This window comes from Falco naumanni, chromosome Z (genome assembly GCF_017639655.2).
Source record: "Falco naumanni isolate bFalNau1 chromosome Z, bFalNau1.pat, whole genome shotgun sequence".
Classification (NCBI taxonomy): Eukaryota; Metazoa; Chordata; class Aves; order Falconiformes; family Falconidae; genus Falco; species Falco naumanni.
In genome coordinates, this window is record NC_054080.1 from 37,223,847 (window position 1) to 37,250,269 (window position 26,423).

General features: G+C 41.5%; 1 protein-coding gene across 1 annotated transcript in view; it reads left to right on the forward strand.

Annotated features, from left to right (window-relative positions):
- The first annotated feature begins 3,935 nt into the window (after positions 1 to 3,935).
- The window catches only part of ROR2 (receptor tyrosine kinase like orphan receptor 2), a 154,562-nt gene continuing 132,074 nt past the window's right edge, over positions 3,936 to 26,423 (forward strand). The window contains exon 1 of the mRNA XM_040580624.1: positions 3,936 to 4,165. Within this exon, the coding sequence (XP_040436558.1) occupies positions 4,075 to 4,165 (91 nt within the window). The 5' untranslated portion in view covers positions 3,936 to 4,074. The remainder of the gene's footprint in view (positions 4,166 to 26,423) is intronic.

Sequence of the window (26,423 nt, forward strand, 5' to 3'; positions counted from 1 at the left end):
CATAGTGCACCAATTAAAACTTACCTATGCTTGTAGAATTATTATAGGAACACTGAGACCTTGAAGTTTGAACCACATCTAATCTTACATTTTCTTTAATGTTTCTTTTGTTGTATTTATTATGAAAGCAGACACACACAGCAAATCCATTCAAATTCTGACAGGGATTTCCAAGCAAGTTTAGGCTGAATTCCAGCTTTGCCCACTGCTCTCAACTACTCCTATCAAGCACATACCATATGGCCATGCAAACAAATACATGCACAGCTTTTGCTTTGTCAAGCAGTGACAAAACAGTTTGGGACCATATGCTGCAGAACACAAGTGAGCACTCTAATGACTTACATGAGCAGGGTGAACTAACTCAGAAGAAATGTGCAGTTGTCCGTGCTTCTTTGCCTGCTGTACGTATTTTTTCTACAATACAGAGCAAGAATTTGTACTGTGGTTTCTTCACTGCAGTGACTTCACCTCAGTCCTGCCAAGTGATTCTCCCTGAAATATGAAATGGCCGTTTTTGTGGTCACTGACAAAATCACTTGTGGCTATGAAGGTGACTTAAATTCTCACTAGCTAACTTGGTCTAGTCATCTAGCCTTCATAATGTAACCAGTTTCCCTTGCTAAGTCAGAAAAAGAATTCACAACTGAAATTTCTATCAAATGCTTATTTATTCCCAAATGCAAAAATTGTTTGGATCCATATCCTAGTTATTTTGTGAGATTTTTTTGAAAGCATCAGAGAAAAAAAAAACCAAATTATTATTTCTTGGTAGGATTATGCAAAATGTAGACTGATTTATGCAAGCAGTTTTATCCCATGTTATATCTGGAAGGTAAGAAACTCAACTGAACAATCATAAGCTCCAGAGGAACATAGAGTTTGTAAGGTTTTAGGCAGGTAATTGCTACAGGTTTACAAAAAAGTTTTATTGATTAGAAAGTCACAGCACTTTCTCTGCTTTAGTTTCTTGGGCACACTTCTTGTCACTGAGTGAGTTCATTTGTTCCCTGCAATAGAACGATAATCCCAACCTGTAATAAAAAATGTGCTTATCACAACTAAACAGCAGATACTGCCTAGACTGGGGAATGAAAGTAAAAATGGGGGAAAGGACAAAGAATACATTCAACTGCAGGCCTAGTTACTTCCCCCCCTTTTCTCTCCTTTCCCCACCCCTCCCATGTAATCTACTGAAGGAGGTGCAGTATCATGTAACTGGGAAGTAACAAGCTCACTGGCCTCTTCTAGCCAGTGACAAGTAGCAGCTTTATTTTGGAAAGGAGCAGAAGAGTATATAGCCTTTTTGTTACCCGCAGGTTGTGTGCTGCATATGCTTCCTGTATCACATTATATGGCTACACCTTCCTACCCTTTTCCCCAGAGATCAAGGCTTTGTTCAACTCTTGTAGATGGTCTTTCTGAAGAATGAGGAAAAAGTCACCCAGTACCTACAGATCTTTTGGTTTGACCTCAGGAAGCTACAAAGCTCTGGGACAGGGTTTGGGAGAAAACACATCATCATGGAAGTTAACATATTTACTGAAGAAGTATTGTGTCAGGGAACCTTAACAGCTTCCTTTCAGTGATTTTTCAAAACAAAGGACATACTAGATCTGGATCAGGTTGCCCAGAGAAGCTGTGGATGCTCCGTCCCCGGAAGTGTTGAAGGCCAGGCTGGATGGGGCTTTGAGCACCCTGGTCTGGTGGAAGATGTCCCTGGGCATGGCAGGGGGATTGGAACTAGATGATCTTTAAGGTCCCTTCCAACCCAAACCCCTCTATGATCCTATAACAATTCATTCATCTGGACCTGAACATTTTATATGCCTCCATATGGGAAGTTATGGGTTAAGATGGAGTTCATAGGCCTTCCTTGGTAAAAGTGTAAGGTGGGTGATAGAGGCATGTAAGAAAGCTTGAATTGCAAACCATTAGGTGGAGGGATGTTCTTCACTATTGATCTCTAATATTTAATTTAGATCTAATGTCTTCACGAAAGCTTTAGGGCACATAAAAAATGTGCAATCAAAAGTTTTTGCAGATGCAAAGCCAAGAGGCATTCTTGATAAAAGATGGTGCAGAATACCTTACAGAAAGAACTGGTCTTAATGACTTGAGATAAAAAAAAGCATGGGGGTGTGAGGATTTGCGAGGCACATAGAATTTTGATCCAGTTCTTTGCTGTTAGATATACACTGGAAATTATAAGGAAAGAGAGGATGTAGGTCTTCTAACACATCACAGAATTTCTTTAAGTGGAATAGTGCTGTAATCATCAGGATGTATCAGTCTTTTCAGCACAGAAAGGAAATTAGCATTGCTCTGGTAGAGAAAGCATCTCCAATACTATTGCCCAGCTTGACCCACCCATCTTCAGAAAGGTTGAGTAAGACTTCCAAATATACAGGTGGGGGGAGGGTAGACAGGGCGGCAGGAAAAAGGATTAGGGTGATCAGGGAATGCAGAACTGATAATGTCAGAGGAAATTTAAAAATTCAGTCTTTTTTTTAGTGTAACACAATGAAGGTTGAGATGTGATTCTGGCCATTTTATACCACAGAGAAGAGAAGTGGGAAGCTATTTATGTGGAAGCATAATAGTGGCACAAGAGATAAGGAGTATAAACTGGTCATGAATGCATATCAGCTAAAAATTAGTAGTAGGTTTCTAACCACCAAAAAGGCAAGGTCTGGAGCAGCCTTTAATCTAAAGAGTGAAGCTTTTAAAAAACATCCTTGCTGCATTTTCATTAGGTTTCATATGTTTATGAAAGTGATTATAAAATGTGTTGTTGTGATGTAAAGGACTGAATTCAGTCAGTCCTACATTCTTGCCAAAGAGGGATTGGGACGTCCCTATGTCATCCTTAAGTGCCAGAAGATTTTTCAAGATGGAGCTGGAGACCTGAGAGGAAAGAAACAGGGTGCAAAAGCAGGAAGAAAGAACACGTTGTAATGTTTGCCTTTGTTTGCAATAAGAAGTAAATTTAGTGGGAAATTAATTTCACTGAAACAATTGTGAGTTTAGAGCTCGATTTGGGGAAGAACTTAAAGGGATTTGTATGTATTCAGCACTACTCCGCATCAAATCTTTAGAAAATAAAGGCTAAAACAATAGGCATGTTACATTTATAGAGACACATCTGATTAAATTTGCTGTTAAAATTAAGCTTAAAATATGGCAAATATTCAGGTCTTACTGTGTTCTTGGAGTTTATGACATAATTAACAGATGCCTTATGTCTGCATTACCTGAAAGTACCGATTTCTTTGAATTGCAAAAAAAAAAAAAAAAAGGATTTTGAAAAGTATGTTTAAATTGTGTTCAGAGTGCTCGTACTTCTGGTGTAAATAACTTCGAAATGTTTTAGAACTTTACAGGGAGCAGCAGCATTTTCCGCCTGTTGGGAGACAGAAAGCAGAATGTACTTCTGCCGCGCTAGCAGGGGAGCAGGGGTAGGGCGCACGGAGCAAGATCCCAGCCGTGCTTGTCCCTGCCTTGCGGGGCGCTGCTGCGGGGCGTCTGGGGGCAGGAGTAACTGTTTCGGGTCACTTTGTGCTCGTGGGTTCAGAAAGGCGTCAGTTCAGCAGCGGGGAGGGAGGCAAAGGCCAGAGGCGGTGGTGGGCTTGTTCCACGTGGCCCCCGCCCGCTCATTTGTGTTTTGTTGGAGACTTTTCTGAGGAAGCCCTGCCATCCTGGGGGTCCCACCGAGGCGCCCCCACCCCCGTGCGGAGGGAAAGGCGGGGGCGCGGCCCCCGGCAGAGGGTGCCGGAGCGCAGGGACTGTCCCCATCCTGTCCGCCCCTCGGCGCCTCTCCCCTCCCCTCCCCTCCGTCGGGCTTCTCCCGGGTGACGTTGGGATGCTGGGGAAGGAGGAGGAGAGGGAGGAGGAGGGGAAAGGAGCGCGGCTTCCTCCGCCCCCAGTCGGGGACAGTCCGTTAGCGAGAGCGCAGGGCCGGAGCGGCGGTGCCGAAGAGAACTTCGCGGCGGCGCCGAGCTCCCCCCCCACCCCCGCAGCGGCACCGACAGCGGAGCCCGCTCCGCCCGCAGGCGCTGTTACCGGGCGGGCAGCATGGTCCCCGGGGCGGCGGGGCGGCGGGGGGCGGCTGGCCGCCTCCTGGCCCTGCTGGCGGCCGCCGCGCTCCTCCGCCTCCGCGCGGCAGGTAAGGAGCGGGCCCCGCGGGGCGGGTGCGCTGCCCGGCGGGGCGGGCTGTGCGGGACGGGGCGGGCAGGGAGAGCGGGCCCTGTTTCGGGGGGAGCTGCGCGTATCTATTTGGGACCGGCGGAGCCGCCAGCATCCCCAAGGGGTGGCTGATGATGGTTACTTTGGCTGTCTTTCTTCCCCTCTTTCTTTATTTTTTTTTCTTCTGCTTCTTCTTTCTAAATGCAAACCTGATGTTGCGATTTCTTCTAAGGGGACGGGTGTTGGCAGGAGGCGAGGGCAGCGGTGGCTGCGCTGAGGAGAGTTCGCTAAAACTTTTTCTCTAGCGCATCCCGGCGCCGCTGCCCCGCTCGGGCGGCGGGCGCTTCGTGCCTCTCCTCGGCCGCTTCCAGCGCACCGAGGCTGGTCGGTGGCGACTGGGGGGCGGGGGTAAGAAAGACTGGGGGAAAACAAAGGAAAAGTTCGGGTTTTGTTGTTGCCGAGGGTGGATAGCAAAGTGTGGAGCCTCCTCCCTCGCAGCGCCCGCCCTCCAGCCCTCCCCTCGGAGTGGTTATAATAATGTGTTATTATTTGGGCGGTTGAGTGTTGCCAGAATCTCAGCGGGAACCAGGAGCGGGGGGGGGGAATTACAGCCGAGTGGGCGAGAGGGCAGCCGCCGTGTTTGCAGCTGATGGAGGCTCGGCGGGGTCTCTTTCTGTGTGTTTTTGAGCTTTAGAGGGTCCCGTTTCCTCTGTGTACCTGGCCGACCCTCGGGGAGTGAGGAGGTCAGCCTTTGGGCTCAGCAAACGCTAGGACTTGGTTCAGCGAGCACCGCGATTGTTTTTAGGGCTGAATAAACTGCCCTTACTAACATCTGACCTCGTGCCGTGGTAGCCAGCGCGTCTGCTGAGCATTTGCCAGTTTGTCCGGCATCTCCGAGGCGAGCGCCGTGATTTACAGGGACTTTGGGAAGCGTGTGGCGTTGGAGAGGCGCGATGGTGTAAGAGTTACAGTTCCCGTAAAAGAAGCCGCACAAACGTTTTATTCCTTTTTTCCTTTCTGCCCTCCCGCGCACGCCTAAGACGCGGTGCTCTCAGAGGAGAAAAGGGGAGGGAGGTGATGTGGGATGTGAAACCCAACGGCGAGATAGGAGCTGCCGGATTCAGGTCTTTGATCTTTTTTGAAACCGTTCTCTGGAAAATTGCCCTCTCACCCTCTGCAGCCGATAAACCTTGCTCGCAAACTCCTTCCCGGGGCAGTTTGCCCAGGGACTGAGGGAGGAGGTGACAGGCGGCAGCATTTTCATGCCAGGTTTGTAACCCTTCCCGTGCTGTCTCCGCCGGGCAGTGCGGGAGCGCTCCGGGCGGGCAGCTTCTCCCTCCTCCGCCTTCCCTGGCTGTGGCTTAATTGCACCGAAGTGCAGGAGGAGACCGATGATGTCTTTAAGGAAAAACAGTGATACTGCAGATAAGAGGGGACGTGTTAATCAATTGCACGTTTGAAAGGGCTTTTCTTCCCTTTGTTGCTTTCGCTAATCCGTTTACCTCTCCCCGGGAGGTGACAGATGCCTATATTTCCTGTTATTCAGCTCCGGGGTCCGAGGTCTTGCCATTTGTTACATTACCGTGAAGGGAGTGGGTCAGCAGAAAGCTGGAGGTCTGGGGCGTTTACGGGGGGAGAGCAGGAGGCGAGCGTGTGTTACAGCCCGCGGATCTGGGGTCAGTTCCCGTCGCGTTTATTTTTCCTAGTGCCTTTATCGCTCCTTTTTGAAGCGCCTGCCCCGCCGCCCTGCCCCCGGGGGATCTCCCGGCCGGCCGGGGGGAGGCTGGGGGGCCTCGGTCGAAGGCAGCGCCTCCTCTCGGGGCCGGAGGGAGGGTGGCGGGCGTCGTTTGCGAGACGTGGAAGGAGATGCCCGGCTTTCTGTCCCTGTCCCCACTTCCCTCCCTTTTCCCCGAGCAGCTGGATCTGTCTTTCGGACGCAGCGGGAGGGAGGTGCGCACGGTGTCCCGGGAGTCGCTTTCCTTCCTCCCCTTGGCCCCCTGCAGCCCGTGAACACCGAGGCTTATGCTTCTGCCACTGCCAGCCCCTTTCTGCCGTCTCAGAGCCTGCCCGCCGCCCCCGGGGGTGCGGGCTTTGCCGCCGGGGGCAGCGCTGCGGGCAGGGGGGGCTGCGGGCGGGGGTCTGAGGGCAGGGGGACTGCGCGCTGCCTGCCCAGGTCGTCAGGGGACGCTTCTGATGGGGTGAGTGTTTCAGCCTTCGCGGAGGCAGTAATAAAACCACAAACTGGCGTTAAAAGCGGATTTGAGTGTGTGTGTATACATATATATATATATATATAGCAACCCCGTAAACGTGCTTGTGATAATCATTGCGACCACCTGTGGACAGCGTGGTTGCGCTATACCTCGGTAGGCGCGGACTGGGGACTCCATTTTCTTCGCTGAATGTGCAGCACAGTGGTTGAGAGCCCATAATCACAGCAATAAATACTTGTGTACTTCCATTGTTAAGCGGTATTCTTCTGTTTAATTAGATTTGTGTAGTGGTAAACAGCCATTGTTAATCTATGTTTTATTTAAAGGTTTATTTTTGAAAATGTCCTTTCAGCCTTTTCAGTGTTCACTTTACAATATGACCAAGTAAGAGACAACAGAAACTGGGATGCTCGTTTGCACAATGTACTTACTTGGCTTATAGGCTTTTGGCCTCTTAACATTAAGTACAAAACAACCAAAAAACGTTTAATCAAACTGAAGTTAATATTCACATGATTTGCAAAGTATGCAGAGCATTGTGTCTAAAAAAAAATAATATAAGAATTCTGTCAACAGAATGTCTGGAGATGAAAACATACATAATGGTAACTCTGTGCTATGATTTTGCAGGCCCTGAAGTTTGTAAACTTCTACTGAGTTTTATAAAGAACCCCCCCGATTTCTTAGAGTACAATGTTAGTGGAGAAATGAATGCAAGTATGGATTATTTCTGAATGCCTTTAAATGCCTAAGTACAAAAAGTTGTAAAATGCTTGAATCTATAAAGTTGCTTGAGATTTAGCTATAGCTCCCTCCTGACTATAATAAATGAGATTCAGCTCTGGAAATTGTACATAAGTCACCTGGTAAAAGTCGATACAGCTTTGAATACAAGAAGTCTTCACATAGCATTTAATAAATGACATTGATTACATTAAATATTTTTAGGTCAAACCTTTGCCAGCATTAATTGAATCGTTAAGTAGTTTAGTGGTGAAGTTTATCCTTGGGTCAAGGGTTGCCGTTGGGTTTGTTTTTTTCCCCTTGAGTTTCTTGATTATGTTAAGCATTTGTGTTGGAATTGCGATTTTCTCCTTTATCTCTTTTCTGCTGTAAACAGCATAGAAATGCAAGTTGCAGGAAGAAAAGGACCAGCTGACAGATGAGGCAAATTAATCCTATTTAGTGAGCTTCCAGTTGTTTGCAGGAAAGCTGATCTTTTTTCTAAACTCACTGCACTTTGTGTAAGGTGTGAATAGCTTTTAGAACTGTCATTGGCATGGAAATATATTTGACCACTAATTAGAAAAATGACAGTCTTAGGCCACTAGTCAAAGAAATGAACTAGTCAAAGAGAACTAAATGTAAAAGGAAAGAAAGGCAATAAATACTATTGCTTATTTGATACCTACAAGAATCTTCCGTGTAGAAGAAGAAGAGGCCTCTTTGTGGCTTATCTTCAGAATCTTAAATTCACGTGTTATAGTTAATAAAAATGTCAGCTAGAAGCAGTCAGCGTCTGAAGTTTTTAATCATACCTTTGATTCAGATAATTTATTTTAAAAACCCTCTTTGTATTATTTTGAACATTGCAGGCAGAGTAAAAACATAAAGCAAACTTCCTTTGGTTTTTATACATAAATCTTTCCTTAGATGTTCTGTGTTGCGTTGTGTGGTTGCTCAGAGGGAAGAAATGCTACTTAGAGTATTCCATCATCTAATTTACAGCATCTGTCACAATGTTCTCTGTGCAAAGGATGGCTTGCTATTTAAGTTTGTTTATTCATTGTGAGGCTGTTGCTTTGAAAAGGAAGTTGTCATTAGGCTCAGCATGTCTGGAAAGTATGCATGTCCTCAAGTCTTCTAATCCAGTGACTACAAAGTAGTTAAAGCTTCAAAGAAAAGGAACGACAGGATTTTGCAGCACTGAAAGAAGATGCGTTGTTTGTTAATCCTGCTTTTAATTGTTGCTCATAGTGCAGACTGCTGCAGCATTGCTAGTGGGACAACCAACAAATTAAGTGATCGTCTTTCCTCTTGGTTTTGCCTAAACGTGTAAGTAATTTGAAATGTCCCTTACTAGCTTTTTGCATTTACTTTTCCCAAGCTTTTGCCATGCACCAGTGTTCATCTGCAGACATCCTGTTAGTTTTTCGGATGTTCTTCACAGACTTGACTGACGACCAACATTTTTCTCTTTACATCTGTTTGTCCTCCTCAGCTAGTCTGGGAAAAGACTTCCACTTTCTTTTCCAAGTGGTGTTGGCTGGTGATCTTTATTGAAACTGAGAACGGCTGTATGTGATTTTTCTGGTGGCAGTAAAAGACACTTTTGAGAAAGTCAGGGTGATCCCTTAGCTATAGAGTATGAGTTTGCCTTTTAACTGGCAGTGGACAAAAGGTTTCATTTAAGAACACAAACAAAGCTGCCTGGTAATTTCCGTGAAAACAAGAAATCACAGTGTACCACTAATGGTACACTATTATGGTGGTGGTAAGTAGATGTATTACACCTACCTTAGGCTTATCTAGCTCACAGTGTGTGGTAGCACTGGCGTTGAGCAGTTTGCAGAGCCTGTTGATGAAGCAGTATGAGTATGCTATAGACAGTTCCAGGCTTCTAAGCTGGTTTAAAATTAGCTTGTGTGTATCTGCATGAGTGGTTGTGCACAAGTGTTGTACTGACAGCGTGCACTGCTTCACGAAACAAAGGGGCTATACTGCTGCCTGCTGATTGAATTAGTCTTTGTTTATATTGATGCTTTCTGGTTTTGCTTTATAAACATCCAACACGTGTTCGTCTGTGGTGATGAAGTGTGGCCTACAATAGCTGATGGAAGAGGAAGGATATCACTATATTACTTTTTCAGTAGAAGGTATTTGAAGAATGAGCATAGTATTATGTACCTGTTTCCTCTGAGTCCAGAGCAGAGCTGAGTGACATCCCCTAAAGGTTGTGTGGTTATGAGGGTGCAGTTTCAGCAAGCTGACATTGCTGGAAAGGGAAAAAAGGATTCTGCAGAAGTGAAGGACTATGTGGGCAGAGGGCAACAGAGAAGTAGTATGATATAAAGATACAGGATGTTTTCTTTTTCCACTGTATAGATTCTGGTGGAGCAACAGCAAGATGTTTTTATGAGGGTACTGCTTGAAGGAACAGCAAAGTGAAAACTGTTCCAGGCCCCAGTTTGGCCAGTGTCTAGTTTTAAAGTGTGAGTAGTCCCGTCAGGAAATTGGATTGGGTCCCCACAGGTATTTTGTCACTGAACTTCTCATCGATTTCAAATGGGAGACATGCTCTAAATACCTTTTAGATTTGATAATTCCACTTCAGGTAATGTGAACTTGTAAAGAGAAACAACAAATACACATTTGATACTCGTTCTTGAATGAAAAATCCCCATGTGTGTATTGTTACATCTGTGAAACCTCTACGGAACTTTGATTCCTGTCTTCTAGTTGCACTGTTTGGACACTTGTTTTATATGAACAGCATAAACATTTAATTCCGTAACTCCATTTATTGCCCCTTGTCCTCATCAACACTCCTCTAGGCTGTTCATTTAACAGTTCATCTGGTAAGTATTATTTTCAGATGAAGTGGCTTCTATAAATTATTTCCTTTGCTTTTGGTAGTTTAATGCCTTCATATTATTTTTTTCATGGTATGTGCAAGTAAGTAGAATGACTTGACAGGTTGTAATAAGAGAGGATAAATTCTGTTGCAGTTCTCCTAAAGTCGTGAAGTAATACTTTTCAAAAAACCATACACAACTGTCTAGTTGAACCATAAATCAAACTTATCAGTGGACTGATTTCTTACCAAAGTAATAAGGCAGACACGTATTCAACTATAGAGTAGTTAGAGGACAGGTAACATGCAGCAAAATACAGGAAGAATTTTGTCCCTGTTTCTTTAGGAAAAAATAAAAGTATATAAACTGTGGTTGTAAACAGTAATTGTTACTGCTACTAGTCAGAAACACTCTCTTCTATATCATATGAACTGTAAACAAAAATAAGTTAATAGTACGTGAGTCTAAAAGAGGAATCACAGAACAACGCAAACTAATGAGACCAGCAGGCTTCTGCACAAGCAGAGGAGCTCTCTTTCCTCCCTGGCTCCATCAGAATAAATAGATCTCATACTGCTAACCTTTGTCTCATATTGCAAGCTGTTTAATACCTTTTAATATATCCTTGACTAACCCTGGTCAATTCCTGCGTTTCCAGTAGGGTACAGTTATATAAATAAATAAAATACTGGTACAGTAAACCCATGTGAGGGTGCTGTGATAAAACCAGTTGTCTGTGTGATCACCAGTGCTGGCAGAAGGGGCTGCACACTGAGGGACAGGAGGTCTGTGTCACAGCAGTGCCACCTTAGATCAGATGAAGGTGGTGTGGGACCTCACTGGTTTGTTCTTTTGGATACAGTGTAAAGGTCTCATAGTGGAAGAAAAGGCATCTCTGAAGGGAAAAAGCCAAAGACCGTTCTAGAAACATTCATTCGTCACTCTTGCCTGGTACATTACTCTTATGAGTGTATCAGAAGTTTTTCTGAATAGATCAAGATGAGAAAATGAGGGAAGGGGGGGGGGGGGGGGGGGGGAGAAGAATGGTATTACTTGACAGCCCAGGACTATAGCAGCTGAGTCACTTTAAAATAGGTTCTGTGAATCTCTTGTATGAACCAATAACAAACAAAACTGCTCGAAAACTGCAGAGGGCCTAGTGATCTATAAAATTTTCTGCATATTTGATGACAGTAAAGTTTTAGCAAGAAGTTATACAATGTGAAGAGAATGCTGAGATTTTATGGTGTTAAAATGAGAGTATGTGTTCTGGGAGATAAGTTAACAAATGGTTTTACTGTGCTTGTTTCTAGTTTAGAAAAATGACATGGCAGAATTGTGCTATAGAAAAAACCCAACAACACTAGAGTTAATGACATGGCAGCAATGCTTCTCCATATAGTAAACTTTTATCTCTTCTTGAAAAAACAAAAGCATAAAAAGGCAAATGAAGATTATGCCAACGGATTTTAAATAGATAACCCAAATATAATATCGTATACTCTTTTATTTCAGGCAGCAACAATTTGTTTCTGATTCTACGTGTGCATTGCTTTTCACATTTTGCCGATGTGTTAGAGAAGCGTTTTTGTTCATAAATTGAGGTGTCCTTACCCTGAGATGTAACTGTCAAGTAATGCAGAACTACCCAAACTGCATATCAAAGAGCTGACTGGACTAAAATTAAGCCTGCAAAATCCAACCCATTGCTGGCCAGGCTGCCTGAACTGGCTTACCTCCTGTCCCCAGGACCACCAGCGCTGGCACGGGGAAGGGGCCAGACTGGGTGGCTGGAAGGCTGGGAGGGGGAGGACATGGCGGCCCCAGCACAAAGTGGTTTAAATTGCTGTGGGACTGTACTCCTGGAGATAGTAAATGTGATATGCAGAAACAACATAACTTAATTGTGTGGGATAGAAATTTTAGAGACACTTCCACAATACAGTTGTAACTGATGGCTGTCTAAGATTCGGATTCTGCAGAGCTGAGCTGAACCTGTGCAGTTTAATGAAGAAAAATCTCACTTGCCTTGAAAGTCTAGTCTGCAAACAAGTGTTTAATTAGTTGTCAGGTGGTGGTTATTCTCACCACATACAGTCTTTGTCATTTCTCTTTGTGTTTGAACAGTTGTTGCTTAAGCTGAATTTTAGGATTCCAGCGTGTTTTGTATTGCATTGTACTAGGTAAGAATGGATGATCTTTTGAAATTAAATGTGGTAATAATACAACGGAGATTTTTTTGGTACAATAAACAATGAAATGGACAAAAGGAGAGTTCTGTGAAGGTTCTAGAGGTCTATGGGGCTTTCAGTGTGCTATATGAATATTCTAAGTTGAAAATAACAAGGGTCTTGTAGCATCTAGCTGTAATTACACTTTTTAAATTTTACAACTCTGTTGACAAATACAAATCCTGCTTCTTTAGAACAGACATGAAACATTTTTTTCATAAGTTGAAAAGAAAAAAGGGGAGGAGTCTATGACAGAGAAACAAGAGAGAATTATGTTTACATAAGGAATTCCTTTTCTGGGGAATGGGAAATAAAAATCGTTTGTGGGACCCTAGGAACTCAGTAGCTGAAGGATGAGCTTAAACTTTAAAAAGTATTTAAAAAATTGTAGTTACAGTGGTGGTTAATGATGACTCCTTTCATGATAGACCAGAATCCCTTACAAAGGAGAAAGTGGTATTATGTAGATAAAATTACAAGCTTGAACGGGATCTGAACCAAACCTACATAAGGAAAATGTGTCTGCTGTTGTTTTAGCTTTAAAAATAACTGGGCTTCCTAGCTCTGCCTGGAAGCAATTTAATGCAACAGATTGATTATTATTTTTTTTAAAAAAGTATTTCCAGGCAGACCAAAAGCAGTAGTTAATAAATATCTTGTGAGGGCAAGTCTATTCTTTATGCTTGGTTTTGCAAACTCAGTGAATTTGGATATTAATACCTGAAATTGTAGATAGTAATTCAACCTGTTTTTCTAAAGCTGGTCTCACATTTATCGTGTTCTCTCTGTGTCAGTGTAGAAGTAGGATTCAAAAATCCATTTCTGAAAGGAAGTAATAGAGAATCTGCTACAAAGTTCATGATACTGTGGTTTTTCAGAGCAACAAGAAAAAAAATTCACCCCATATTTCTTCCAAATTTTATCTAGAGAGCTTTTGGATAATGTTGCTCTTGAGAAAAATACTATCTTTGTCAATGTATCATTTACGAACATATCAAATACAGAAAAAGCTTTGAAGACATCATGCTTTTTCATGAAGACATTATGTCAAAGATGGGAGCATGTAGATTTAGGAAGGGCAGATTTTGCAAGTTATTCTGGTTTGTAATCCAAAACCCAAATTTAAAGCTAGGAGTAGTTTTGATTCTGGAACTTGGGGAGGATGTGTTTACACAGGAAAGGGCTGCAGAAAGCAAAGGTGTCGATTTACACTGCGTTTTCAAAATTACAAAAGTGGAAAATGTTACCTCACCTTTACTGAACACTTACTGTGTCCGCAGAGGTGGTTATGAGAAAGTACTAGTTCAGTGTGAAACCACAGAATAAACTAGATGTATAGCAACTTCTTCCTGCAGGCAAGTCTTCAGCGATCAGTGAAATACTTGAGATGTCATCTTTGTTTGTGCTGGCCATTGGCATGTGATTTACTGTTTCTAGAAATAAACAGAAAATCAAACCTCAGTACTGTGGTGTTAGGCTCTGTAGAAATTCTTCAAGAGTCTTTATGTATATTTTCTAGGAAGATCAGGATCTTCTATAACCACAGTATGGCTGGGCAAAAAAGGATCAGAAAGGACTCTGAGAGGGCGTATTATCTGTTTTTCATGGCGGAATCACCTTTAGCTGGCACAACTTGTTCTGAAGAGGTGACAGGAACAGAGACTCAGTGACTTCCACAGACAAGCATGCAGGCTTAGTGCTTGCTTATGCTAGGTTGTAATTTAAGTGCATTATTTCCTCTTACAGTTTATTCCTCTACCCCTTGTAATTGTTTGGGTTTGTTTTTGTTTTGTGTGGTTTTTTTTTTTTTTTTTGTTTTTTTGGTGACTTCTGAAAAAGTTCCTCAAACTTTGAAACAGTTCAAAAATTAACTTTTTTCCTTGTAGACATATCTCCTTGGTCACCTCTTTCCCCTCCCGTTTTCTCAGCCCTTCCTCTTACATCATGCTTTCTGAATCTCATGGTCATGCTCATTCCTCCCCACTGGACTTGCTCCAAAACATCTTTATTGAAGTGTGCTAACCAAAACTGGCATATTCCAGCTTAGGCTGCACAAGTGCTGGCTAAAGGAAGAGGATTATTTCCTCTATTTACCAGATGATGTTGTTTTTATTTCGCAGAGTGATGCTTTGTGGCAGGATGGCATTGCTCAAGTTCTGATTTACTCCAGATCTTTCATGCAGGATTGTTGTCAAGTCCCCATTTGGTACCAGTGCAATGGTTTAAATATAAACCCTTCTGCCTGTCTTCACTGAGTTACGCATCTTTATTCCCAGCTGCTCCATATAATTTTTTTCTGACATTTTATCTTGTTTGCCAAGATTAGAGTATTGGCCACACCTTATACCTTGGTGTTTCCTGTGGAGTTCAGTAAGGGAGATATCCATAACACTGAAACTTGTGAAACTCCCTCATGTAAGTTAACTGTCATTATGGTTTTCCAATGAGTTGGCATTGTCAAATCATGTAATTTTTTGATATTTCACCTCTGAGAATGACATGTGGGACAGTTCCCCACCAACTAATTACCACCTCCATTTCCTACTGGTGCCTTAGCTTCATGCTATCATTCAGTGCAAGATAGGAGTTGTCAGGTTACGGTCCTTGGGAGCTAAACTTCCCTCAGCAGAAACCGTTGTGACATGTCTGAGTCTCTGCTTCTGTGGTTTCTTCTTAAACAACTTGCCTTTCTCTGACTTTCTGTAACTGTGCTGAGATTTGTTGTCCTGCTGTAATAGAGAAGAGATTCATCACTTTGAAAGACAGAGTTCAGACCTGACTATTTTCAAAGACTCATTTGTGTTCCCCTTCTCCCTGCCCCCAGCCGCGAGTTCAGACAGTCTGTAGAAAACTTTTTGCAAATGACAGTTTCTGTCTTAATATCATGTCTGCATCAATTTAATGGATTAAAACTGTATCCTTTAAACTCATACACACTCACTCCTGCTACTTTTGCTCTTTAAAATCCTATATTGTGTGAGTAGTTGCGTGTTGCAAAACAAAGGCAGCTAAAACTACTATACATTCGGGACTGTACAATATAATTTCTGTGTTAAGCATTAATATTAACCTGAAATAAATTACAGGCTTAGGATTGTAGAAATAATATAGGATCAAATATGTGCACTTGTCATTGTCTCTGCAGGGCTGTCCTCAGTTTCTGTAACTCCTATCGTCCTGTCTTTTTCCTTCATTTTACTTTTCTGTTCCTATGATTTTCTTTTTTTCTCTACAGCGTATTTCATTCTGGTACTTGTTTTTTCACTTTTTTTTTTTTTCTTTTCTGTTTCTTTCTTTATGACTAATTCTTTGCCCATTACCTAGCACTTTAGATCTTAGGAATTCACAGGTATGCAGTGGTTGCCTACCAATGGTGGGAAGTGGATCAAAGGGATCCATAGTGGCTGTTTCTAGCTGTCTGGAAAAAAAACTATGCCTGAACAGCAGGTGGGAGAAGTACCTCCAAACAGATGGTTTTCTGTGACTGAGCCATTAGCACGCTCCTTTGTAACTGATGTTGCCTGAGAAACTTCTGGTATCATCATCTATACTTTTATGTGGAATGGAAGAGTAAAGCCAGGAAAGGGTGAGATGGGGGGCACAGCTCCGATGAGGTGGGAGTGGGCTGGGTGGATGGGCTTGTCTGAGCAGAGATACTGGACTGTGACCCAGTTTGTGAGGAACATAATTGCCGGTGGGGTGTGGAAATGGAGTTAGGGGTTACGTGAGGACGTGTGATAGTAAGTTTAAGTATAATGCACTCATCAGTGTGGACTGGCAGAGAATTAGAAATGCCTGCTGCTGCCCTGCCGACAGCTGGTGGCAAGGGTACCGAGCATAGCACCACGCTGTGCGTGGTAAAGTCCTGCCCTGTACTGTGGTTACTTTTTTCTTCTTCGGGACGTGTGATGTAAGCAACGGCCGTGTCTTTCACCGTGGGTTGTGTGGCAAGTTTTGCTCAGGAAAAAGAAGGGAGGTAAAGTTGTGTCTGCTGTTATGGTTGCATAACGTCAGATACCTTGCCTAATTTGAAACACTGAAAGCGGATAGACATGAAGGGAGTGACTGCCAGTTTTACCATCTACAGGTCCTGTCACTTTGAGGGTTATAATAGCGTAGAAACAATAATGGACTCTGCTCATTTAGGAAAATAGATGTGCTTTTTTTGCTTCAGGTCAGAATCATAGTTATGAAAATTATGACTTTCTTTATCTTTGTACATGTCTGATGTATGCAAACCCTTTGTGGGGTTTATTTTCTTTTTTCTATGTGGCGTTTTTCCTTCTGTGTCTGTCTGTTTTTCTTCCTTCTTCTTTTTTTCTATTTTCTTTTTTTTTCTTTTCCTTTTCTCTCCCCCCCCCTTCCCCCCTTGAACTAGTGAAACCACTCTCTTTGGTAGTTCTGAGTCAGTTAGGTCAGTCCTGGGCTTTTCTGTGCAAAGGCTGCCAAGTTCTTCTAAAATATGTGGTGGTTTAGGGATTTGGATGAATGTCCAAAAGGGACCAAGACTTGAGACCTCCAGATGTCTTTAATTTAAAACCATAATTTCGAAAGGATCCTTCCTGAGTCCCAAGAGGAAAAAGCCAATACTTCCATTTATACTATTAGTCATCATTCTCTCCACCATCAGGGTTCTCCTCCCTTCTGTAAAGGCTACAGTTTGTTTTGCTGCTTTAACAAAAATGAGTTTAGTTGATTTAATGTTCTGTTTTGTGATGAAGTGTCTTACCTAGGTCATAGTTTAGCTGTTAACAAGATATTTATGAAGTGGTAAGAATTCTCTGCTCTGTAGTGAATTTAGTCTCTACTGGGGCAAAATGCTATTTAACTAGCAAATGAAGTAGTTCAGCTTCAAATTATATGTCAAAGTTAAATGCAACCATTTTTATCTTTTAGTAACCCCCTAAATAACTGGAGTACCTGGAACTGCTCAAAACTTATGTAATTTGACCTCTACTGTAGGAAAAGCATTTTGGCTAGATTAATACTGCAAGTATGTATCAGAGGGAGGAAAATTTTACATTTAGAAACCAAGTTTGAATTCATATTTTTATTCTATGTGCAGGCTGTAAAAGCTGAAGACCAAGAACCTGTTCCTGAGCTCATTTTTTCAGTAGCGTCTTATCAAATACTGTGCTAAATCCTTGTTAGTATTTGGAGCTGGCATTTGTGGTAGTCGTTTTGGAGTGTGTTGTCTGTCATGTAACAACAGTGGCTGTGTTTAATATGTGTAACATTCATTGGCCATGTTTAATTAGGTCTGGAGTGCCAGCTCAGCTCAGCTTTACAGAAATCACTTTTTGCTTGATTCTGAGAGGCTTCATTTTACTTAAACTTCAGTTACCTGAACAGCCATTTTTGCCAAGTCCCGATTTCTGTCTTGGTGTAGTCAAGCAGTTGGTTGTGTAGCGCCCAACAGCTGCTTTGGTCTCCGTTCTTATTTTATGTTTTCACTCATATGACCATAGCTCTGACTGAAAAGAAATCTTCAGGAAGACTTGTTTTCCTGACTCTAGTGTGTGTTTTTGCAATAAGATGGTTTCTAATTCACTGTATGGTTTTATTGACCTGGCAAACAGTATGAGTGAACCCTAACCATCTAAAGTCAACCTTGCCTGTGTCTCTATGAGACCAGATGATAAAGGTGCGTGAACAATGAGTTGTTCAGAACTAAGACCCTACAAAACTTATTTTTGTAAAAATCTACAGACTGTTCTGCCATTTCCCCCCCGGTAGCCATCTGCTGACATGAACTTTAAAAGAACTAGTTTCATAAACACATTTTGCATTTTATTTTGCTTGTAAACCGGTTATCTTATATAGTTAACACTCCTCTAAATGTATCTCTCATAATTAGTGCTGCAAATAAAACAGTTTTGCTAGTGGCTTGCAAAGTTCATGCACACATGCAGATTGTATGACAAATTAGAGGCCTCTGTGCAGGAGTCTAGCAATTAATAAAGCAATGCTGTGTAAGACTGCTGTAGGTGAGGACAGACATTTGTCTGTCTCTCATGTAATGGCATTCCAAATCACACGAGGAGCAGTGTGGTGTTCTGGAGGCAGTCTGTAGCTCTTGTATAAGTTGGGGAGTGAAAGTTTATGAATTCAGTTAGTATTTATACTTCTTTGAAGGTGGTAATTAGTTTTTAACTTTGTAGGAAACCAGATTCTTTCACTAAACATACAATATTTTTTTTACCTGCAAATAAGATGTATTAAAAAAAAAAAAGTCAGACCTACATGATTAAAGTATAACTGTATGAAATTGGAACTGAGGAGTATTTTACTTGTCAGATATGAATTTCTGTGTTACTTCTACAACCATTAGTGTTCAAAATCTAAAACAGAGCAGGGAGCTGCAACATACTGACGTAGTTGTAGGTGACAGTGATACCTTGTTTTGTGGAGTCAGTAACACCTCCTGAAACTCCTGTTGCAAAGTGAAGGAATTTTATAACTATTACTTAATTTTCAAATGGCACAAAAAGTGATGTGGTCTTGTTTATCTTATAAATAAGAAAACAGACAGATGGAAGGTAATGAAGTGTGCCGAGAGCAGAGATGTTTTTGTGTGAGCAAGAGTTTATGTACGGTGTGCCCATGAACATGTGGCACCAGGTATGATTGTGCATGTATGTACTATGATGTTTAATGGAGAACTTGGGAAAATTCTAAGAATTAAAAATAATGGGTCAAAATGGTGAAATAAAACACTGCATCAGAAATTTCTGTTGTTGATTTGGATTCAAGTAGAAGTAAACTAACTAGTTTGCTTACATTTTTATCCAAGGAAATATGAAATTTAAGTTCTTCTTACTGCATTTAAATACCTTGGCGTATATGTACTTACTGCGTTTGAGTAGCTTTGGCCTACTGCCGTGATTCATTCGTAATGATTACGGTTAAAAAATGGGGACAGACAATACAGCATAAATGGTGAAATCTTACAGTGTTTCTAGAGCAGTTTGATGAACAAGTTAATACCAACCAGAATTGTAAAGTGACATATAAAAGTCTGCTTGCAGGTTGAAACAGAAAGCATAGGAGAGAAATAGGCATGTCATAGCTGGAAACTCAACAGTTGTTCTGACTGAGTCTAAGACCTTCTCTTGCTAAAATGGATTTATTAAAAATAGGAAAATGTACATGTGCAGTTGGAGAATAATTGAATCATGGAACCATTGTAATTTATATAAAACTTAGATATACTTGCGGTATATGTTTAGAGAAAATGAGTATATTTTTGATCAATATATCTAGTGATTAGAAAGTTCTTGAGATAATTGCTTGAAATAATTTGAGGAACAGAAAAAGCAGATTTCACAGGGCATCTTTTAAAAAAAATAGCATTTCCAGCTTCCATCGTTACAAAGATGAAGTTAAAAGTACTTGACCTACTTGATTCCCATTGATTGATCATTATTTCCCTAAGCCATCATTCACTCAGTAAATAGCAAGCTTTTAAAGTTCTTCCATGGAGGACAGACTTTCAGGCTTGGAAAGAAGTTAAAATTTTTATGGGTATAGGAGCAGGGGTTTAGTCTGAAAGAGGAGACTGAGTGGTGGAGAGTTTTGCAGGGACCAGAAATCTAAAATGTCATCCAGGCACTCATCCTGCTGCTGTCGAAAGGGAGCAGCATCTGCACCAGGAGTTCAGAGGAGTAGTTTTCATAGGTGTGTAGGGTGTTTGTGAATATCTTGGCTTGCCTTGGAGAAGGAGCTTGATCACAATAAGCACATGCCATTTTTTTTTAATTTACAGGAAGAAGCGCATACCAAGAAACATGCATATCTTTAAAGGCAGTGATAGGACAGTTCCTTTTCTCTAAGGGAGATTATGCATACTATGACTACAGGAGTGCCATACACTGACAACGCATCTTGTTCTGCAGTTCTTTTTTTCCTCTCATCCTTTATTCTGTTTATATGATTACAGAATGTAGAGGCTGATGCTGGCTGCAGGGTAATACTAAAAAAATTGTGATGCCTGTCTTTAGCTGTTGCAAGTTGGCATGATTCTTTTACAGTCAATGAAGTCACACTGAGGATTTTCATTAACAATCAAACAAAGATTAAATTTAGAGTCTCTTGACTTGACAGATGATGTTTCCAGTTCCTGAAGATGTTTTAGATTAGAAAGTCTGTGTTCAGGCAAACTGGCCTCCTGTTGAAGAAATACAGATGTAAATAACAACTTTCCTCTGGCCACTGATCAAGATACAGGAACTGATTTAATCTTGGACTGTTGTATGTCTTTGGAGTTGCTTATTACTGGACTGGAAAATATCTATGTTTTTGACTTTTTATTAACATTTAGTTAAGGGATGCCTGAATGCTCTTGTTTGGATTAGTTGATTACAATTTATAACTGTTCGTTATTTTCTTTGGTTTTTTCTAAGTGTAAATCAGAAAGGTGGGGTATTTTAGATTGCTAGCAGGATGGAAATTCTTTTTTGATGCTAAAGGTAAACTGATTAAAATGAAAGGTAATTTAAAAATTTGGTGTTGTGCCTCAAATTCATGCTGTTGTGGTAGATATGCTAATGAATGTGTAGATTTTCACATGCATGGAATTAAGTGCATGGCTTAATGCACTGGCTCCTCTGAAGTGCGATTGTTTTCATTTGCCTAAATGGCTGTTTTTCTGGCTTAGTTCAGTAGTGTATTGTCCTCTGCCACTTACTCCTAAGTTCACTTACCCATGTGAGGCTAGTAGAGACAAAATTTAAAACTAGACCTTGGTTTTGCTTTTTATCTTACTGGAGAAAGTATCACAGGAAATTTCTGTCTTCAGTCTGCTTTGATTTACAGGAGTTTGCTTATGATCAGGTTTATCTCTGTGTTTTTACTGAGGGAAGTATTTTGGAGAGCGCTGGAACACTCAGACACAGAGCCCTGCTGATGACAGTGTGTGGGGTTGTTCTCAACGGGCTGGATTTACAGCGGTGGCCAACTGAAGGGGCAGATGTTCAGCTGGGAGATGAACTGGTGACCAAATGTAATAGTGTGAGGAATGACAAAAAGTCAGTAGAGCATTAGTTAGGCTAGACACTGAACAGACAAATGAAATAGAAATATGTGCCATCAGGGATGATTAGGATTGGAAGGGACTTCAGTTCCTCGCAGGGCCCAGGCCCCACTCAAGAAGGGCTAACAATATTAAGTGTTGAATTCTTTTGAGCTTTGTTTCAGAGATACCCTTTCCCAAACTTTCCTTTCTGAGTACCCATCCACAGTTATGACTGACAGCAGAAATAACTTCTGATTCCTGGTGGCTTAAAGAAAGCCTGAATTCCAAGATGGTCCATTAACCTTACCTTTTCCCATAGCTTCTTGGATTTTTAAAAGAAAATAACTGACATGCTGAAAATATACATTTTTTCCCACATGTCTTTTGTTTTTAGGGCCCTGGGATAGTACACTTTCCTTTCAGCCTTGGACTTACTCACCTATGATTCCTTTACCTTATAAATTAAACACCCAAAGGAAGACCAGATTTCACTAAAGTCTTGTTTGTTTCTTTTGGCAGTTCTGCTTTACAATGTCTTTCATCTTTCCTTTTTTCTGAACTTTCAAGAATCATAATTTTGAATTCAAAAAAGTATGAGTCAAACTTCTGCCTGTAATGCTTGATTTCATGTGGACTGACTTGACAGCCTGAGGTTTCCACCCAAACTTTAATTTCTCTGTATGCATAACGGGAACAATACTTTGGAGTCAGTGGGAAGCTGAGCATCCTCATTGTTTAATGCTTTGAAGATGAGGTTATATAGCTGTAATTACTGATAATACCTGACCTAAGCCCTTTCCCTTTACAGGCAGCGTATCCTTTTGTGATTTCTTTTATTTGCATTGTATACTTTAACTACATTTCAGCAAGAGCTGTTGAAGTGTTGTCTAGCCTCAAGAGCTCTTGTTCTATTTAAACCACTCCTCTTCCTAATTGCCCTAGACTTGCAAGATCTGAGCTGCCATTATATTTACCTAATATAGTTAAGCCCAATGTCCTCCTAGCCCATCTATTTATTTGAAAAGTGACAAATTTTATAATGGTTTCAGGTTTATTACTCTAGTCCTCAACCTTTCATAAGTTTTCTCATCTTTCTCTGTTATCAGCAAACAGCAAGTTGTGCGGTTCAGAGTCTAAAAGCAAAAGGGAGAAACTAGTTCTTTACATTCCAGTAAATATGAAGTGGTGTAATTCATGTTGCATTTTGCAAATTTGGGAAACATTTACGCCTGTATGATGTGCAGTTTTGCGAAAATTTTCTAACTTGAATGTTTTAAACTGATTGTTAAATTTAAGTGACTCTAGAATTACAGAGCATCTGCAGCTTTCATTGGAAAAAGCATATGCTTTTGAAATTTTTAAGTGTTCTGTATAGATTTTTCTCTATTGTGACACTCCATGTACAAGAATATTTTTGGTAGGGGAGTCTAGTCTGCATAGAAGTCAGCATTCATATTCTTTTGTCAGAAAGATGGCAGGATTCCAATATACTGTTGTAACTGTGGCAAGCACTAAATAAATTATCTTCCATCCCCCCCCCCCCCCCCCCCCCGTATATTTACAATGTCACTCTTTTGGTAGTGATTTTGCAGCTGGTTTTAGGGCCAGGATTTTAGCCCTGAATATTCAGACTCACTTGGAAACCTGTTGCTGATTCTTGGCCAGTTAATAGTTCCGAGAGGATGCAATTTAATAACCCTTGTGCTGTTTTGATTTGCCTCCCACACCATCTGGTCTATGTCTTTCTGCTGCTCTTTTTTTCTTTCTTAAAGGACAGTGTATTTTCAACAATTTAAACTTTCAAGCACGTCACCTGAAAATGTAACTTGCTTTGAAATTTCCCTGTGCAATGTGCCTTTTGAGAAAGAAGGCTTTCTGTATACATAGGAAAAAGAACATGAACAGGAACCTGTGGACAGGTTGGAATGGCAGGAATGTGGTGCACAGTAAAGATGTCTGTTTCTTCACACTGAAATATTATTTAAGCACATTTCAAAAGTGAAATTATTTAATGGCTCTGAGGTCTCCTGATTGGCTGTGTTTCTCTGCTGGCCTCCAAAACACATTCAATTATTGGAGAAATCCAAAACTGCTCAGCCTTTTCTGAAATGGAAGCTAAGTGCAGCGATGAAGCTTGTGGTCTATTAAGTGGCTTTATTTATACTTCATTTACTAATGATAACCTAGAGTGATGCTGCTTGAGTTTAGCTCTGTTTGTCATGACGTTTGGGAAACACTATGTGGAAAGTTTGTGCATGTTGTGTGAAGGTGCAAGTTCTTGACAACCTTGTTTCAAATTTTGGAGGATCATTTTCCTGCATAACTTGGGTGCTTGCCCTTTAGTCTTTATGTATGCTTTAAATACATTGCTGTAGCTGGCAGTCAGGTTATTTCTGATATATGCCTGCTTTTTCCTGGGCTGGTGTCTGCTTTATGTAAACAGAAGGGTTGAAGTGGTAGGTTGTGAGATGATTTTATTCTGCCCCATGCTGTGAGTGTTGCTCAGGAGTGCTGGGGAAACAGCAGGTGAATTGCACCTACTGTGGTAGTAGGTGGCCCTGCACCACCACCAGCAAGCTGTCAGGCGAAGAGAGAAGGGAGAGCTGAAGGTGTCCATCCCAGTTTTAGCTGGGCTTGGCTTGCTGTCCTCACAGCAATTCCTCATCACCTTCAGTCCAAATTGCACCTTTCCTCGACAAGGCGATGGTGATGTCTGGCTCCAGTGTGGTGCAGGGTGTGGGTGGTGTGCACAGCCCTGCAGGTGACCGTGTCTGCTTGGTCCGTGGCTGTACAGGTGGCCGATTCCCCTGGTGGGAGAGGTGAGCTGTGTGGTGTCCAGGTGGCCTGTGAGGCATTGGCTTCTGCTGCCTCAAGGATTTCACCAACCTGTTGGCCTGGTGCCTTCTAGATATCCCCTTACCTCATCTTCAAGTCCACGTTTCAACACTGTGACACAAGCTCTTATTTTGTACTTGCAAACCTTGCTCCTCTGCTATGGAGGAGGAGCTGGCTGTTTCACAGTCAGATGCCCCCCAAACCTTGTCAGATATCCCAATATTCATAAGCCGAATTCTCAAGTGTGGCTGAGTGTTTTCTTCCCTGATAACAATTTCTGGTGCTGTACGTGTTTGAGATTTAGACAGGAAGATGCATTTCCTTGCCCCATGGCTGTCTTACGATGACAGATCAGTGATCTTAAGGCAGAAAGTCAATGTATACGCACAGTCTCCATTTTGCCTAGCAGAATTGGTCAGTCTGATGACACTTTGATGTAGTACCGTCTACTTTCCCCCTGTCCCACTCATCCAGCATCCTGGTTTCCCTCATCACAAGCCAGTTTTCAAGTTTACTAGACTAGTAGTCCAGTCTCCTCAACAAGCTTGTTTAAGATAAAGGCTTGGTTTCCAGTTCTACTTCAGTGAAGTTTATCTGAAAACACAGATCTATAGATGCCAAAAACTATACCTGAGTATGTGCCATTCCTGTAAATTTCTCTGGGACCTAGTACAAATTATTTTGCCATTTCAATAAATAACTATTTTATTTTACTTTTTATATAAGTCATCAGGTTTTGCCATGTTAGTAACATTAAAAAGAATTAACTGTGCATGCTTTCACATTAATCTATCCTGTAATTTTACGAATTCTGTTTTATGTGCAGTCTCTAGTAGCTACCATGCTTTTACCCAAAAGCAAAAAAACCCCTACATAGCTAATGGAATTAAACATATTTGTACTAAGCATTATTTCCTACTGTTTCCTGCTGTACCAAGGGTGATAATTGCAGCTCTGTTGGGGAAAAAAAATCCTAGTAAATCGTCCCAAATCAAGTTGATTCACCCTAATAGATTTTAACAATCAGTGCTTCTTTAAGAATATGAGTGGGTTGGCTTGGTTTTGGATTTTTGTTTGTTTGTAGGTTTTTTGATTTTGAAAAGTGAGTCAGCATCTTGCTCTTTTTTCTCTTTTTTCTTTTGGGTGATTTTGATACTTCTGCTTTTCAGAACAATAGCCTGATTGACTTTTATTCCATATTTGTGACCTCTGTATAGAATCTAAGAGATTCTTTTCCCCTAGTTATATTGGTGTTCTGTTTCTCTCAAGTGTCTAGTAAATGTTTAACTTGAAGTATACTGGCACAGTGTGCCTCTATAAAATGGCATTTCAGGAGAATCTCTGTTCCAAAAGGCTTTATAGCCTCATCTTAAGTTAAATTTGACACCCCAGTTTCTGTAAGTAAAAATGGACCGTAGCCTAGTTAAGGTTATCTGAATTTTAAGCAGTGTCAATTACTTTGATGCCGTTTTCTTTTGCATTGTTGTCTTTGATGGTGATCTGTTGTACATTGCACAGATGCATTTCAGGATGCACCTGCTCATTCTGGTCTCTGATGGGCATCCCAGGGTGTTTTGAGTCCATGTTATGGTGAGGCTGGTCCTACATAGTTGTTTCTTCTTGGAAATATACTTAGGCTGTCATGACGGAAAAGTGAAGATGTACATCAGGTTCTGTACTCTGGAGTCTCAGGGTGCTTACAGCCACAAGATGTTCTGCAGGGCATTCATCCTCCATGATGCAAAGGAGAGATCACATCTCCCTCCTCTGAATCAGCCCCCTTACAGGGGTTTGGGCATTTACGTTACCACTGGGAGCCACATAAGCATTTTAGGATCTGGCTAAGATAAGAGACTGGGTAAAATAAAGATACATAGGATGATCATGTTTGGCCATGGCACTATGTTTATCATGGTATGTGTGAATGGAGCTCTTGTAGCAGTGGGCCATCTTTAAGGTTGGGAAGCAAAGGGAAGTAAGTGAGCAAAGGAATTCTTGACATTATAACCCCATTTAGAAATGGCTGTTTTTATTCCATGAAAGTCTATTAGAAAAAGCTCTATTGACCATTTATTAATGCTCCATCTTCTACCACCTTCCCCCATCCCAACCCAATTATTATGAAGAGATCAACACTTAAAAGATACTTAGCAACAGAGTTAACTGTGAGGTTTTTATCACCTCAATAATCAAGTTGCACCATTCCTAATGAATTCCTGTTGCAATTCATAATTCCAGTGAAGTACATTACATAGCTATAGATGAAGTGGAGCATTTTGAAGAGAAGACTCATTTCATGAATTCTGAAGAAATTGGTTTGCTGCGGAATGCAGTGCTCTACAGAAAATAAAAGTGTGTCCCTGTCATTTTT